Below are 14,094 nucleotides of genomic sequence, written 5' to 3' on the forward strand. Positions count from 1 at the left end.
GTCAAGCACTTTAGCTCCATATATCTACGTTTAATTTGGAATAAATCAATGTGAAGAACTGAGACAGAATTTTTTCCTCCTCTTTCCCAGGTGTGTGTACTAGACCTTCGGAAATAGTGCTGCTGTTGGAAGCCATGGACCGACCATGAATGTGTACATAGCCAAATGACTGTCCCTGCCTGCCCTGCGTACTGCTCACGCTTACGACTATGGCCCCGCCCACTGACAGAGACAGGAAGCAGGAAACAGGAACAGGAAGCAAGCAAGCACCCGACACAGCAGGTCCAGACACAGGGATGAACAGATGGACGGACAGACGGACGGATAAACGGGCGGATGGACACGCCCCTCTCTATCTGTGCAGACTCTAACAGAGATGCAGAAGGGACGCAGTGAAAAAAAGAAAAAAACTGATAGACAAAAAAAAAGTTACAGATCCGTATATGTACCAAAATTTGGAAGCTATTTTGCTTTTTTTGATCTTTAAACCATGCTCATTGTCATCAAAATGAAAAACAATGAAAAAAGTGTTGATCTTTGTTACTAGTTGGATCTCATTGTGCAGACATATCAACTTCACCACCATAAAATAGGATGGCACTTAGTTTTTTTAAATTTCGGATCTCTTGTTTCAATGTTTTTATATTTTTTATCTTTGGGGGAGGGGGCAGGGCTCGGTCAGGTCAGAGTTTTATTAAGTGGAGAAGTACGTACCTACTTGGACATGCACACCAAACAGTTCTCAAAAACACTGTCCTTGTCATGATTTCAAACCAATGTGGCAAACCTAAAGGCTTTTTCTCCATGTATTTCAGTAATGGTTTCTGAAGTTAACCTTGAAATGCAGTAATTCAGGTGTTGTCTTTTTCCAGAGGACATATTCTGGATCACCCGTGTACATCCACCTGGGCACATGACACTGATGATGTACATCTAGATGCTTTAAAAACAGTTCCTTTGTGCACTATTTGATCTAGATGGATTTATCCACAGTTCTTCTCTCTGGACTCTTCAGCCATAGCGGTTATCTGTCTGACTGGCAAGAAGCTGACTGTTCCCTCCACTTCGCTGAATGTCCAATGCTGTTCTGTGTTTTAGATAAAGATGCAACAGCAAGTCAGGTCCCATCTCAAATCACATACTCAGCCAGTAGGTTCTCTAGCAGCTCTTTTTACCCACATACAGATGTACATAAATAACTCTGAATAGTGTCCTCCTTTACATTGCTGAGTAAGGCTTTGGTGAGTTCATCATTTGGCAGATTTCAAATATTTCTAATCTGATTCATTGACATCCTCAAAGGCCTCAAAATCATTAAACATGCATGATGTGCCCTGAAGTGTGGCAGTAAAAAAAATGTCAGCTGATCATCCCATTAAAATTGTTGTGCTATTTTTAGTTTCTGGAGATGTAATATTCTCAGAGGTAGATGCTCCGGATGCAGAAATACTGAGTTAAACCACAGAGGGCAAAGCCAAAGAAAAATCTCCCGAGTAACAGAGGAAGTAGCTTATATTAGACTCTAAAGCTTTGCTCTGTTAATGCATTCACACAATCATGGCAGAACTGGAAGAACTAAAGAACTTGCTGTTATTTCAACCTGGAGTGTTCAGGTGTTACTCAAATAGCCTAAATCAACTTTGTAGCTTGTGTTACACATTTGTGGTGGTTTGTTAACAAGTGAAACCAAATACACATAGTTTAATGGTTCTTTCTTGTTAGCTGAATAGACTATATTAGTGTTGATATTAGATTTAATATAGCAGCTATTTTACAACCATATCTCTGACTCTGAATTACAACTAGGAGACTGAACAGTTTATTCCACTTGGCTGTTCATAATTATGTACAGGAATGTGGCATGAAGATGTGTCTGAAATCACTCCCTCATCTGCTATTTCCTATATAATAGAGACTCAATTATTAACTCCATAGTGACAGTGAATTAAGATTTTGGATTGAATCATCATTTTGCGTCACTGACAGGTGTAGTAATATGACTAATTTCAGTGTCTGTCAAATGAGATGCAAATGAGATTGTTAGCAAAAAGTAGTGAATATGCTACTTTTGTGAAGGTGCTAAATAGAGCATAAATAATCATTTTGGACATTCAGAATTTGGATACCCAAATAAAGTGGCAGAAAGTAAGTATTAGTGCACTACATAGTAAACAGGGAGCATTTTAGGACACAGCCAGCTGTTCTAAGCTAATTGGCTTAGCTAGCTAATTTTCCCAACTTCAGAATAGCCATATATGTGTCACAATTACCATGGTCATGAATGAATGAATGAATTTAAATTTTTTTTTTCTTTTTGACCAAAGTTCTGGCTTTGTCATTCAAATTTGCCAGCATACTAACTTGCTTTAGAAAACCCTGATCTCTTGGCTCTGCCCTCTTTGAGGTTTAATTTAAACAATAACTTTAATGATGTTAAAGTAGCTCTGTCCCTATAAAATATTTTTATAATTGAAACTCTAGATTTTTAATTTGTCTTTTTTACTATTTTTAATAACATGGCCACCCAAATTTCTCTGGCGCGGAGTGGAGGGGAGGGGCTGTTTGTCAAACAGGCGAACATTTGTTGAGACAGATATACATCAAAAAAACGTCTCATTCCAGTGTAAATGCAACAAATGAGAATTGAATTTTCACAAGTACACTTTTGGGAACCAAGCGCGAAAGCAGATCCAACATTAACGCAATATGGGAACATTTTAGTTTTTGTCTGTTTTGATTACTTTTCACAATGTGGGGGGAAAACTTAACTACATGTATGTTGTTTTGAAGGAAATAAACAAACCAGACACGCAAGACTTACAGTAGCTAAGGGTCAAATGTACAGTCTTTTACCCCCACAACATGACAGTCTTGGTGAATTAAAAACAGTAAAACAGACATTTGAGTTCATCTACCCTTTCACCCTCATTCTTGGTTCTTCACCACCCAAGTTCTGCTCAAATTTTATTCTGACGTTCCCCACTGACAAGACATTTTATACTCTTTTAAAGAAAAAATTTAAAGTTACATTTTTGTAATTTCTTTGTAGATTTGAAAAATGTGAATTGATGATTTATTGGCAGTGTTAATTTACATGTTCTATAAATTGAAAGATTTTGTTTTCATACTTTGATGCTATTGCAGATAGTAAAGGTTGACCCTGTAATGTAAAGCTCACTGAGCTGAGCTGTCATTCTGAAGGCACCTTGACTGGGAGGGATTTCCCAGGAGAAAATTACCACTAAATTTGTCTATGTTTTAATAAAGACATGTTTTACTTTTTCTTTTGCTTGAATCTTTTTGGGAAACATTGTCCCAAAATGTGCAAGGGAGAAAATTATTTTCTCCTGAAACTCCTCTTGGCTTACACAGAAAGACAATTAAAAAAAAAAGTGAATCTTAAAATTGAATAAAATTGTAATTTTTCAATCAAGCCAAGACTCTGGGGAATTTTTCTGCCCCCCTTTTTTCATTGCTAAAGTTGGGTGTCATACAGATGTTTTGAGGAGAAAGTTGCTCTGGAAGCAGATATAATCTCTGTGGTCTAGTATGGAATTATATTTGTATCACAATTTTGAGTGCGCAATGGCACATTTTAAGCACAAACATGAACTATATTTTGTAGAAACATTTTCATCATGTAAAGAATAATTAAATTTGAGCAGATAAAAGTCTGTCAACGATAACTGCTCTCTTGGTTTTATTAATTTGGCCTCTCAGATTCCTGCTCTGTGAACCCTCAAACCCTTAGACACTTGTTTACAGTTTAATGTCTCCAAACCAATCGTTAGTAGGATCATTGATCATTAAGGAAGTAGGGAAGTGCTCTCTCCAAAAATAAATGATGTGCTCAAAATGTTGCATTGTGCACTCAAATTGAGACAAATATAATTCCGTACTTGACCTGCAAGACACAAAAACAACATTTGCCTTCAAATCAGCCCGTTGAGTAGACTGACTTCTTCTGTATCCCCTGTAGTAAATTGGAAATTTTTACTAATGGACTAGCTGAGATTTCATGTGTTCCCACTGAGCTCCCTTTGTTTTCTCCTTCCTGTATTTAAAGCACTTCAGCCAACGGTAACAAAATCCAAAAAGATATCTCAATGACTGATGCGTTCATGTCATCCTTAAGTCTGTGCCACACAGTTCAGTGATCTTTTTTTCATTTTATTTTATTTGATTGGCCAAAGTTGCTGAGTCAGCCTTTATCTGTGCCGCCATAACAGAGCATCATGTCAGCCCAGCAGCATCTCTCCCATGGGGTCTCAAAGCCTTTGTTTTTGTTTTTTTTGTTTGTTTTTTTTCGCATCACATCGATCTGTTATCATTTAAGTCAGATCAGTGAAACAAAAGTCCAGAATAAAATATATTTTGATAAGAGTTTTGAGTTTTTATTTGTGTATGTGTGTGTGTGTGTGTGTAGAAATACCGTGCGGAGAACACCGTGGAGTAACTGATCTTAATGACAATCATAATTCCATGTTAACAGATATTTATTCATGTCAGAACACAAAGAAATCATCAACCTCAGGGGCTTTAATAAATCAATAAAACATTCAAAGAGCTTGAACCTCCCTCCCTCATGCTGGTGCTTTCTGTGGTGCACAGCAAACTACTATGTGAAACTAAATAAGCATGCTTCATTCTCATTGTATGTTCCCACAGCAGGGATCATTTCAAGTGGGAGGGATTTTTTTCCCCTTCACATGAAGGGAAGTTGAACCCATTTGGATTTTCATCTCCTAAATGAACCTTTAGGTCACAGGTTGTACTGTAGAGTTAGTAGACCCTCTGTGTTGCAGAAATGAGCTCAATTATTGATTTTTATTTATAGGATTTGATGAGAACAAACAGTAATGAGACTGAAAGTGACGCAGTGGTTGGTAAATTCAAATAATTAAGAGGAATAGCATTAGAATTACATTAGAGTTCACTACTGTATTTATTATTATTTATGGTTTAGTTTTTGATGACAACTGATGGTTAAAATAAGATGATGAGGGTGTGGGTCCTTTTAGGGACTGCTTGAAAATGTTCTTAAGCAGTAATTTTAAATTTCCTAATCTCATGATAATATAGCTTTGGTGAAAATTATAATATACATTTCCATCTAAACAAATGTCAGTTGATTAAAAAAAAGTTAGAGCTCTACAACACCAGGGGCCAGATGTATAAAACTCTGTGTAGGTTCAAGACTAAAATGCAGACAAATATCAATTTTTAAAAAAATATATGCCATGCATACACACATGCATAATGTTATATAAATCTCAAGTCACTGTGAAATTGTGCACGTTTGGAGAATTGTCATTCCCAGTTAGCCATACTGTAAACAGATGTAGACATGCCCTTGATCAATTGATTGCATATCAATACAATAGATCTGTGATTGAATACAACAGTGTGGTAGAAGAAAAATATCACCAATATTCCTGTTCAACTGGAACCAAATTCCAGAGTTGAACCAGGAATCTGGTGGGGCTAACTGTTGTTTGTGCAGGTGTGCCCATGTTATATTAATTCATCACATCTGTAAAACACAGTGATGTCTGTGCATCTTTATCATCATGATAAAGCATAAAATGAAAACTGAAAACTTCAATACAGCAAGAATACTGCTCTAATGTCAATACAAATATTGACCAAATTTATTACACAATAGTAGTTCAACTTAAAGGAAAAGTAAGATTTATTGCAACTTGAGTTTTAATTTCAAGTCATCAATTCTATCAGTTTAAACACTCACCAAAGTAACTGTTGTCAGAAGGTGATAACATTGTGGTCTAACGAGGCAACAAACATGAGCAATGATATGAGCACACAGGTATTCAACCCAAAGCATGTCCAATTTATCTGAGGAGGAAATGAAAGTGAACAGTAGAATGTGTCCGTTGTGACCACCCATCATACTTTACAGCCTGTGCAGAACTGTTGGCTTGTTAACAGCCTGTCTGATTGTGTTTGTTTCCCCGTTGGAGCAGTTTTAGTGTTGTTTCTTTCTGAGATCTCAGCAATTACTTTGATGAGTACGTCTACATAAAGGATGGAGTTAGAGATATTGTGCTTATGCATCATTTATACATCTGGTCACTAGTGTCTGGTAGGAGATCCTTTGGCACATGAGAGTGTTTCTGTTTTTTGGGGATTTAAAAAAAAAAAAAGAGTATAGTTTGTATAGTAGGGATGGCCACTATGGTTGAACAAGGTAACAAAAAAGCGTTCCCTGCACAAGAATTTACATTACTGGCCACGCTGAAGTGTAGCACAGTAATGGCTGCCAAAAGCAAATCATGTGTACGTTTCAAGTTTTCAAATTGTATAATAAGCTTGAATACATGATAAAAAGCACTTGCTAAGCATTTAATTTTTGGCAATATCAAGTCCTATCGGTCCATCTCCTAACTTGCTGCTTGCAGATCAGAGCAGGACGGAGAGATTGGCTGATGCTGAGCTCCCTGTCAGGCTGTAGCTGTGGTTGTATGGCCTCTGACTGTGACTGTAGAGAGGCAGGTAATGAGCCACGTCTGCCAGGGTCTGCAGGACATCATAGGTTACTGCAAACAGGAAGTACGTGGGGAGCAGCCAAGTGAGGCTGAAAACACAGTCACCTACTGGGAGAGGGACTGAAAGGTGTCTGGAAGACAAGGAGAAAGAGACAAGCTTTCAATGCTGTTAAACCTTGGTTGCTGTAGATCATTGCATAGCAGAGTATGAAACTAACCAAACAGATTCTTTTGTTAATTGATGTTGTCCAGTGATTCTTTTTTAACATCTTAAACCTCACCGAGGACCTCATTTGTAAAACAGTGCATAGAATCCAAATCAAAGGTTCACATGTACACAAAAGCTGAAAATGGCCAAAAAATAACCAGATTTATAAAACTGTGTGCATGTATGAATGCATGCATTTTCCCCTTTACAAATCACAATCAACTTGAAAATGTGCGCATGTGGGGACTTCCGGTGAAGCTATGCTTGGGATAGTTATTTACTCTGACTCAATCGGTCCTAAAAACAACCCCCTTCTTGAAAATTTTAACTTGCAAACTTTGAGGGGACAGAAATGAGTAGGGGGAAATCATAGAGAGGTCAGAAGAGTACCAATAAGCGGGTAATTAAACAATTATCGTCGAAAACAGATATAATGGAGCCCACCGAGGAAAATGGCGTTGTGCTAGCTAGCAGAAAAGAAGCCACTGAGCCTGGAGATGAGCTGCTCCATGAAATGTCGTCTATCTCTAAAGACCTCTGAGACTTTAAAAAAGATGTATACATGGCTATTTCTGAGCTTAAGGGGGATTTGAGGAAGGACTTGAGGGAAGAGCTGACAGTGCTAAAACACAAGCTTAACCGACACTCCAAGCCCAAGAACAGGCTATCACTTAGGCGGAGGAGTGCATTTCAGATGTGGAAGCATGCAGCACTGTAACCAAAGAGGCCTGCTAAGTCTGCTGGAAGAACAACACAGGCTGCAGGAAAAAATGATCAATCTAGAAAGCAGATCTAGAAGAAACAACATTCGGATGTACCTGAGGACTACGAGGGCGACTTGATGATTAAGTTTGTGGAAAATGTGACTACAGAGTCTCCAAATTCAACGTGCTCATAGAGCTCTGACACAGAAGCCAGGACCCAATGCTACTCCAAGGTCCATCATTATAAACTTTCTGCAGTTTGATGTTAGAGAAACCATCCTGAAGTTGGCTTGGAAGAAGAAAGTTCACACAAGTAACATGCAGATTTTCTTAGACCATGATTACGCCTTTGACGTGATGGAGAAGTGCAGAGCCTACAGGGGAATTAAAAAAGTGCTCAAAGAGAAAGGCATTTGCTTCCAAACTCTGTTCACGAGGATTCAAATCCACTGGAGCAACGGTCCACAGACCGTTGAGGATGTACAGGAGGCTGCACAAGAGCTGAGGAGCATGGAGAACATATGGTAGATGTCTCCATGGCAGCCACCTCAACATTAAAAGAACGGAAACCACACAGAACAATACGCGAACTGACGGGAAATGAGGGAAGTAACCTTGAGTCATTCTTTCCACTTTTCTTCTGAAAGGTTACCCACTGACTGCAATATAAAGTCAGACAGTACAGTACTGTAAACCACCAATTGAACAGATCTGCATTGTGGTTTATGTTGGACATATTTAGGGGATATGGAATAGACATGCAGGTCGGTCATTCCACCACTGGGAAGGGCCCCAACCATTTGGGAGGGTCATTTCTCTCCACTCTCAAACAGGGACTTCAGAGAGACGAGGGTTTGTTGTGGCAGCGAAATTCATGTCACAATGAAAAATAATGAATTCAGTTGTAAAGAAAAAAGCTTAATAATTGTCCTTTTGACGTATGCTTTCCATTTCACATCTGACACAATAAATACATACATAAAAATGAAATTCTTATACTAAATTGTATTGTATTTCACCTTATTTCATTGTTTGATTTGTTTTTATTTAGGCATTTTTAATCTTCTATAAAATAGTATGCAAATTATGAGATGTGCTCATGTGCTATTATTGCTTTTCATAATATTTTGATTGGATTTAATCTAAAACTTAATATGCTCGATGTATTATGTTGTATTATATTGTATTATGACAGAGCTGTCATAACAAAACAAATGAGCACATTGATTAAAGCTGTAGCTTCTGTGTGGGTCAAAATGAGGTTACTATGACAAGGTTATTCAGGAAGTATGAAAGCTGCAGCAGTAGTAGCAGAACTAGTAATTACAGCAATAGATTACATGTTTTTTGCAAAACAAAACAAAATGAAGCTTAATGAATATCTACTCACTGACTTCAAACATACTCATATCTCTCAACCCCTAAACATGACAGATGAATTTGGAAAAGTACTCACTGGAATCGATCTTCTCTGGATTCTCTCAGCATGATGAAGACAAACAGTCCCACCTCAGTGTTGAGGGAGAATGACACAACTTTGTCCAACATGACAACAAACCCCTGAAGGATAGAGAAAACAGTGACTAGCAGAATTGCAGACCAACAGTTCATTATCATCAATCTTCATTTTCCTAGTCACTACCATTAATGTGTGTGTGAGTCATTTACCCTGGGATCACACACTGACACGATAAAGATGACACTAAATCCAAGCAGTGACATGAATCCTTTCGCCACGCTGGAAGAGAGAAAAATAGATGAGGAGCATAAAATCAATTTAATTAGTCAAAGTAAACATCTGAGAACTGTTTCAGCTGAATTATATGTCATGCATGGACGCTCTTCTTCTACACTGCAGATTAAATAATAAACTAGTAAGGCGACAAAGCGAGTAGTAGGCAGAGACAAAGCGAGTAGCTGGCAATAAACAGACTGTGAAATTAGTTTGACTGACTTTTGTGGAAACACAGTGCTGCTTGAAAGTTTGTGAACCCTTTAGAATTTGCACTGTTTCTGCATAAATATGACCTAAAACGTGATCGGATTTCCATTCAAGTCCTAACACTAGATTAAGAGACATCAGTTAAACAAATGAGACAAAAACCTTTCACTACGTTTGTCTATTTATTGAAGAAAATGATCTAATGTTACATATTTGTGCGTGGCAAAAGTACCTCTAGGATTATCAATTCATTTGAAGGGGAAATTAGAGTTGGGTGTTTTAATCAATTGGATGACAATCAAGTATGAGTCTAGGAGGCCTTGCCTTATTTAAAGAAGAGAAATCTGGGTCTTCACTATCAAAGTCTGAGCTTCAAAACACAGGTTTGTGGAAGTGTGTCATGGCTCGAACAAAGGAGATTTCTGAGGACCTTAGAGGAAGAGTTGTTGATGCTCACCAGGCTGGAAAATGTTACAAAACCATTTCTAAAGAGTTTGGACTCCACCAGTTGACTGTCAGGCAGATCATGTCCAAATTGAAGACATCCAACACCATTGTTCTTACACCAGGAGTGGTTGAACAACAAAGATCACACCAAGAGCAGGCATGTAATACTTTGGGAGGCCACAAGGGACCCTACGGTAACGTCTAGGAAACTAAAGGCCTCTCTTGCAGTTGCTACAGTCAATGTTCATGAGTCGCTAAAGACCAAGTGGATAAGCCAGAAGGTGATTGAAACAATGTCCTGTGGATGGATGAGACCAAAATCGAACTTTTCAGCTTGAATGAGAAGCATTATGTTTGGTGATGAGCAAACACTGCATTCCAGCCTAAGAACCTGAACCCGTCTGTGAAACATGGTGGTGATAGTATCATGGTTTGGGCTGCTTTGCTGCCTCTGGACCAGGACGGCTTGCAATCATTGAAGGAGCTGTGAGTTCTGAGTTGTACCAGCAAATTCTACAGGAAAATGTCAAGGTATCTGTCTGCGAACTGAAGCTCAACAGAAAGTGGGTCATGACAACGGCCCTAAACACACAAGTCGTTCTACCAAAGAATGCTTAGAGCAGAAGAAAGATAATGTTTTGGAATGGCCAAGTCAAAGTCCTGACCTTAATCCAATAGAAATGCTGTGGAAGGACCTGAAGCAGGCAGTTCATGCAAAGAAGCCCACCAACATCCCTGAGTTGAGACTGTTCTGTAAGGAGGACTGGGCTGAAATTCCTCCAAGCTGATGTGCAGGGCTGATAAACAGTTACTGCTACAAAACTGAGTCACACCAGTTACTGAAAGCAAGGGTTCTCATACTTTTGCCTCACACAAATATGTAAGATTGGATAATTTTCCTCAATAAATAAATGAATAAGTTTATTTTTTGTCTCATTTGTTTAATTGGGTTCACTTTATCTAGTTTTAGGACAATCTGATCACGTTTTAGGTCATATTTATGCAGAAATACAGAAAATTCTAAACGGTTCACAAACTTTCAAGCAGCAATGTATTACATTAAAGTATATTAAATAGAATAAACTAAAGGTTAGGTGTAATTAAATTCAATAAAATTAAATAAAATACAATTAAAGTAGACGGAATTCAGTAAAATTAAATAAACTACAAGAAAAAATCTATAAAATTTAATACATTTGATTATTACATTAAATTTACTCAAATACAATTATGAGATTTAAGATGACATAAAATAAATGTTAAATTAGATAAAATAAAATAAATTTAATTAAATAAAATTAAGTTTGAGTACATTACATTAAATAGATTAAATGCAATCAATCTGATTGGATTTAATTAAATTAAATAACTTTAAATTAAATCAAATTATTACATTAATTTAAATTCATCAACTATATTAGTTTTGATAAATAACATAATAATAACTAAATAAAATAATTACATTCAAATTCAATTAAATATATTTAGTTGAATTTATTATATAACATTAAATAATTATATTAAATACAAGTTAAATAACCAAAAAAAATACAATTAATTATTAAATAAAATTATTAAAACACATGAAATTATATTAAATTAACTGAAAAAAATATATTTAAATAAAACACATTTGATTAAATTAAATTAAATAATTAAATACAATAAGTAAAAGAAATTAAATTAAATTATATCAATTACTTCAGACTGGCTACTTTCTGTATCAACACCCAACATTGGTCACTTCTACCTGGCACAACAACCTAGCACCCACCCACATGCTCAAAGCCATCAGATCTCAAAAAAGTGTGCCCCCTTACATGTCCTCTTTCAGATCTTTTACATTGCCATTTTCCATTAAACGCTGTGTCTTTTGGTTGGTGGTGGTGGTGAAACACCAGACCTAATCCTTGGCTTTCACTCCCCTCTCACTCATTGTGAATACTCACCTTCTAGCTGAGCAGATGTGCTGTTTGTTTGGCAGGTTTCGCTCCCAGGCTTTAGACAGCCACTCCAGTCTGCTGCTCCACAACGAGCTCACCAGACCATCAACTGACAAAACAACACATCCTCATAAAACAATGACAGAATAAAACTAAGGCGGGCAAAAACGACCCATAGTTACATTTATGCCTACTAGAGGACGTAGTAATGCACTCCAGCTTTCCAAAACTGTTACAAATCACTGTTAAAAAATAATGATGTTAAAATGTGACAACACTGTGATTACGGTCTGGTTGGTGACTGGTTTGGCTAGAGTTAGGGAAAGATCATGGTTTGGGTTAAAATAATCACTTGGAACGTGGTTTATACTTCCTTAAAGTTAGCATCCTTCATCGTCATGGCAACAGTAAACACCACAACGTTCCCTTTTTTATCAAAAATGTCCCAACTTGCGTTTGGAAACGAGAAGAGAACAATGGTCTCCTGCAGCAAAGTCCACTATCTATCTAACCATCTACCAAAAAAATCATCTCATCAAGTCATCTTATATTGAAGTCATTTGAACTGCGTCACCTCCCTGGTTCATAATTACTACGGCCACTAAATGGCGTAAACCTAACTATAGGTCGTTTTTGCCGGCCTGAATTTTAGACCTATACTGTTGTTTTTCTTGCGACAACGAGATGGACAGAAACACAACAGTCAGTCATTACACATGTAAGACTTTATACCTAAATGAACTGTTGTACTTTTAGTCTGTCTGAAGTACTCATAACACTATGCACTGCTAATCTGACTACTACTACACAGCCTTCTTCTGTTATTAGTATTACTACTTTTACTTTTTACTACAGTAAAAATAACACAAAATACTTTATCTTAAAATCTAACTGTCTCTGTGGCAGTTTTCAGTAAGACAGAGTGACATACTTACTGGTGTGCTTCATGGCAGATCCCATCACCAGGAAAGAGACAGTGACGCTGATGGCAATAAACACCTGGATCAGCTCAGCCACCCAGGAGTACGCCCTGTAACGTTCATTAATAATCTACATGGATTGGTGGGGAGGGTGATGGATGTAGGCGGGTGTTGACAATGAGAGAAGCATATAAGGAAGGAAGGAAGGAAGGGGTTTGTACTTTAGAAAATCTTACAGCTATTTAAGATTTGAGGTTACCGCACGGTTAAAGTGCTAGCAGCATGGCTCTATGGCCAGTGTTGGTCTGTTGGTTGGTCAGTTCATCACTTTGGCCCAGACTGGAATGTTTGATTCCCGGAGAATGAATCCTCTGACTTTTCCTCTAGCACCATCAACAGGTTAAGTTTAAACTAATTCTGTGACATCTCTCTCTGCTCAGTCTGTCTATCTATCTATCTATCTATCTATCTATCTATCTATCTATCTATCTATCTATCTATCTGTCTGTCTGTCTGTCTATCTATTTATTACAGGATGCTGAAATGACTTTTGTTCCACTGATATGTCGTATATATGCCACTTTATGTCATTTTAGCAGTGGGGACCTGTTTAATTCATTTTTCATCACTCTCTGATCTTGTGGTCAGAGGTTATTGTTCAGACCAAAGAGCACCTGATGCTTTTCCACTGATTAGCTCCCTCTTTGAAGTTGTGCTCATAAGTGAAATCACCACTTCGGTTGGAATGAGGACCTGCAGACTCTCAGCTAGCCATCCAAATGTGTTCCACACTAAGTTAACTTTGGCTCCATCACTTCTTGTACATGTAAGGAGTCAGAGGGCGAGCTGCACCTGCATCAGCCAAACCTCACTTCGTGCATTAGGCTGATACAATGTGTGGATTTTTACTTTTACATAAAAATCTTGCCTAGTTCAGTTTTTTCCTGAGCTACAGTACCCTTTAAAGAGGTCAAGCCAGGCTAGCTCTGTTGTATGATCTTTGAGTACCAATTAATTTGTCAACCAGGCCCGGCCAGCCACTACAGCTAATTGCTGCATGTTTCCATTAGCAACCCAAGAAGTTGTTAACAAGGTATAAGCACTGCTTCCTATGTAATTGAGTCCAAATACAGGCTGATCATATGTTACAGCAGGTGATTTCAGCAGAAACTATTATCTGGCCCTGCATGAGGCTCTCAGAGAACACATAGGCCTTTAACACACGTACATGTACTGTAGAATGGCTTTTTAATTAATTAAGTGCTAAATGCAGCCTGGGCCCGCCTGTGCCTATGAGAAAGTATCAGTATTGCTGTGTTACAGCATCAGTACTATAACACATCCATTTATGAGGTGGGGGGTCAGCGAGTGACCAGTCAGACTGACTAATACCAGCAATTCAATGGACAAAGATAGTGCAGTAG

The 14,094-nt window shown here is 37.7% G+C and overlaps 2 protein-coding genes across 4 annotated transcripts in view; one reads left to right on the plus strand and one right to left on the minus strand.

Annotated features, from left to right (window-relative positions):
- tbl1xr1a (tbl1x receptor 1a) overlaps positions 1-4,383 on the plus strand; it is a 51,966-nt gene extending 47,583 nt beyond the window's left edge. For both annotated transcript variants that reach the window (XM_044360582.1, XM_044360581.1), the window contains one exon: positions 91-4,383. In XM_044360582.1, the coding sequence (XP_044216517.1) occupies positions 91-117 (27 nt within the window). In that variant the 3' untranslated portion in view covers positions 118-4,383. The remainder of the gene's footprint in view (positions 1-90) is intronic.
- Positions 4,384-4,478: 95 nt separating this feature from the next.
- The window catches only part of si:ch211-51h4.2, an 86,630-nt gene continuing 77,014 nt past the window's right edge, over positions 4,479-14,094 (minus strand). For both annotated transcript variants that reach the window (XM_044360580.1, XM_044360579.1), the window contains 5 exons: positions 12,686-12,800; positions 11,757-11,859; positions 9,087-9,156; positions 8,875-8,978; positions 4,479-6,637 (listed from right to left, as the gene is read on the minus strand). In XM_044360580.1, coding sequence (XP_044216515.1) covers positions 6,421-6,637; positions 8,875-8,978; positions 9,087-9,156; positions 11,757-11,859; positions 12,686-12,800 — 609 coding nt within the window. In that variant the 3' untranslated portion in view covers positions 4,479-6,420. The remainder of the gene's footprint in view (positions 6,638-8,874; positions 8,979-9,086; positions 9,157-11,756; positions 11,860-12,685; positions 12,801-14,094) is intronic.

The sequence above is a fragment of the Thunnus albacares genome, chromosome 9, assembly GCF_914725855.1.
Source record: "Thunnus albacares chromosome 9, fThuAlb1.1, whole genome shotgun sequence".
Classification (NCBI taxonomy): domain Eukaryota; kingdom Metazoa; phylum Chordata; class Actinopteri; order Scombriformes; family Scombridae; genus Thunnus; species Thunnus albacares.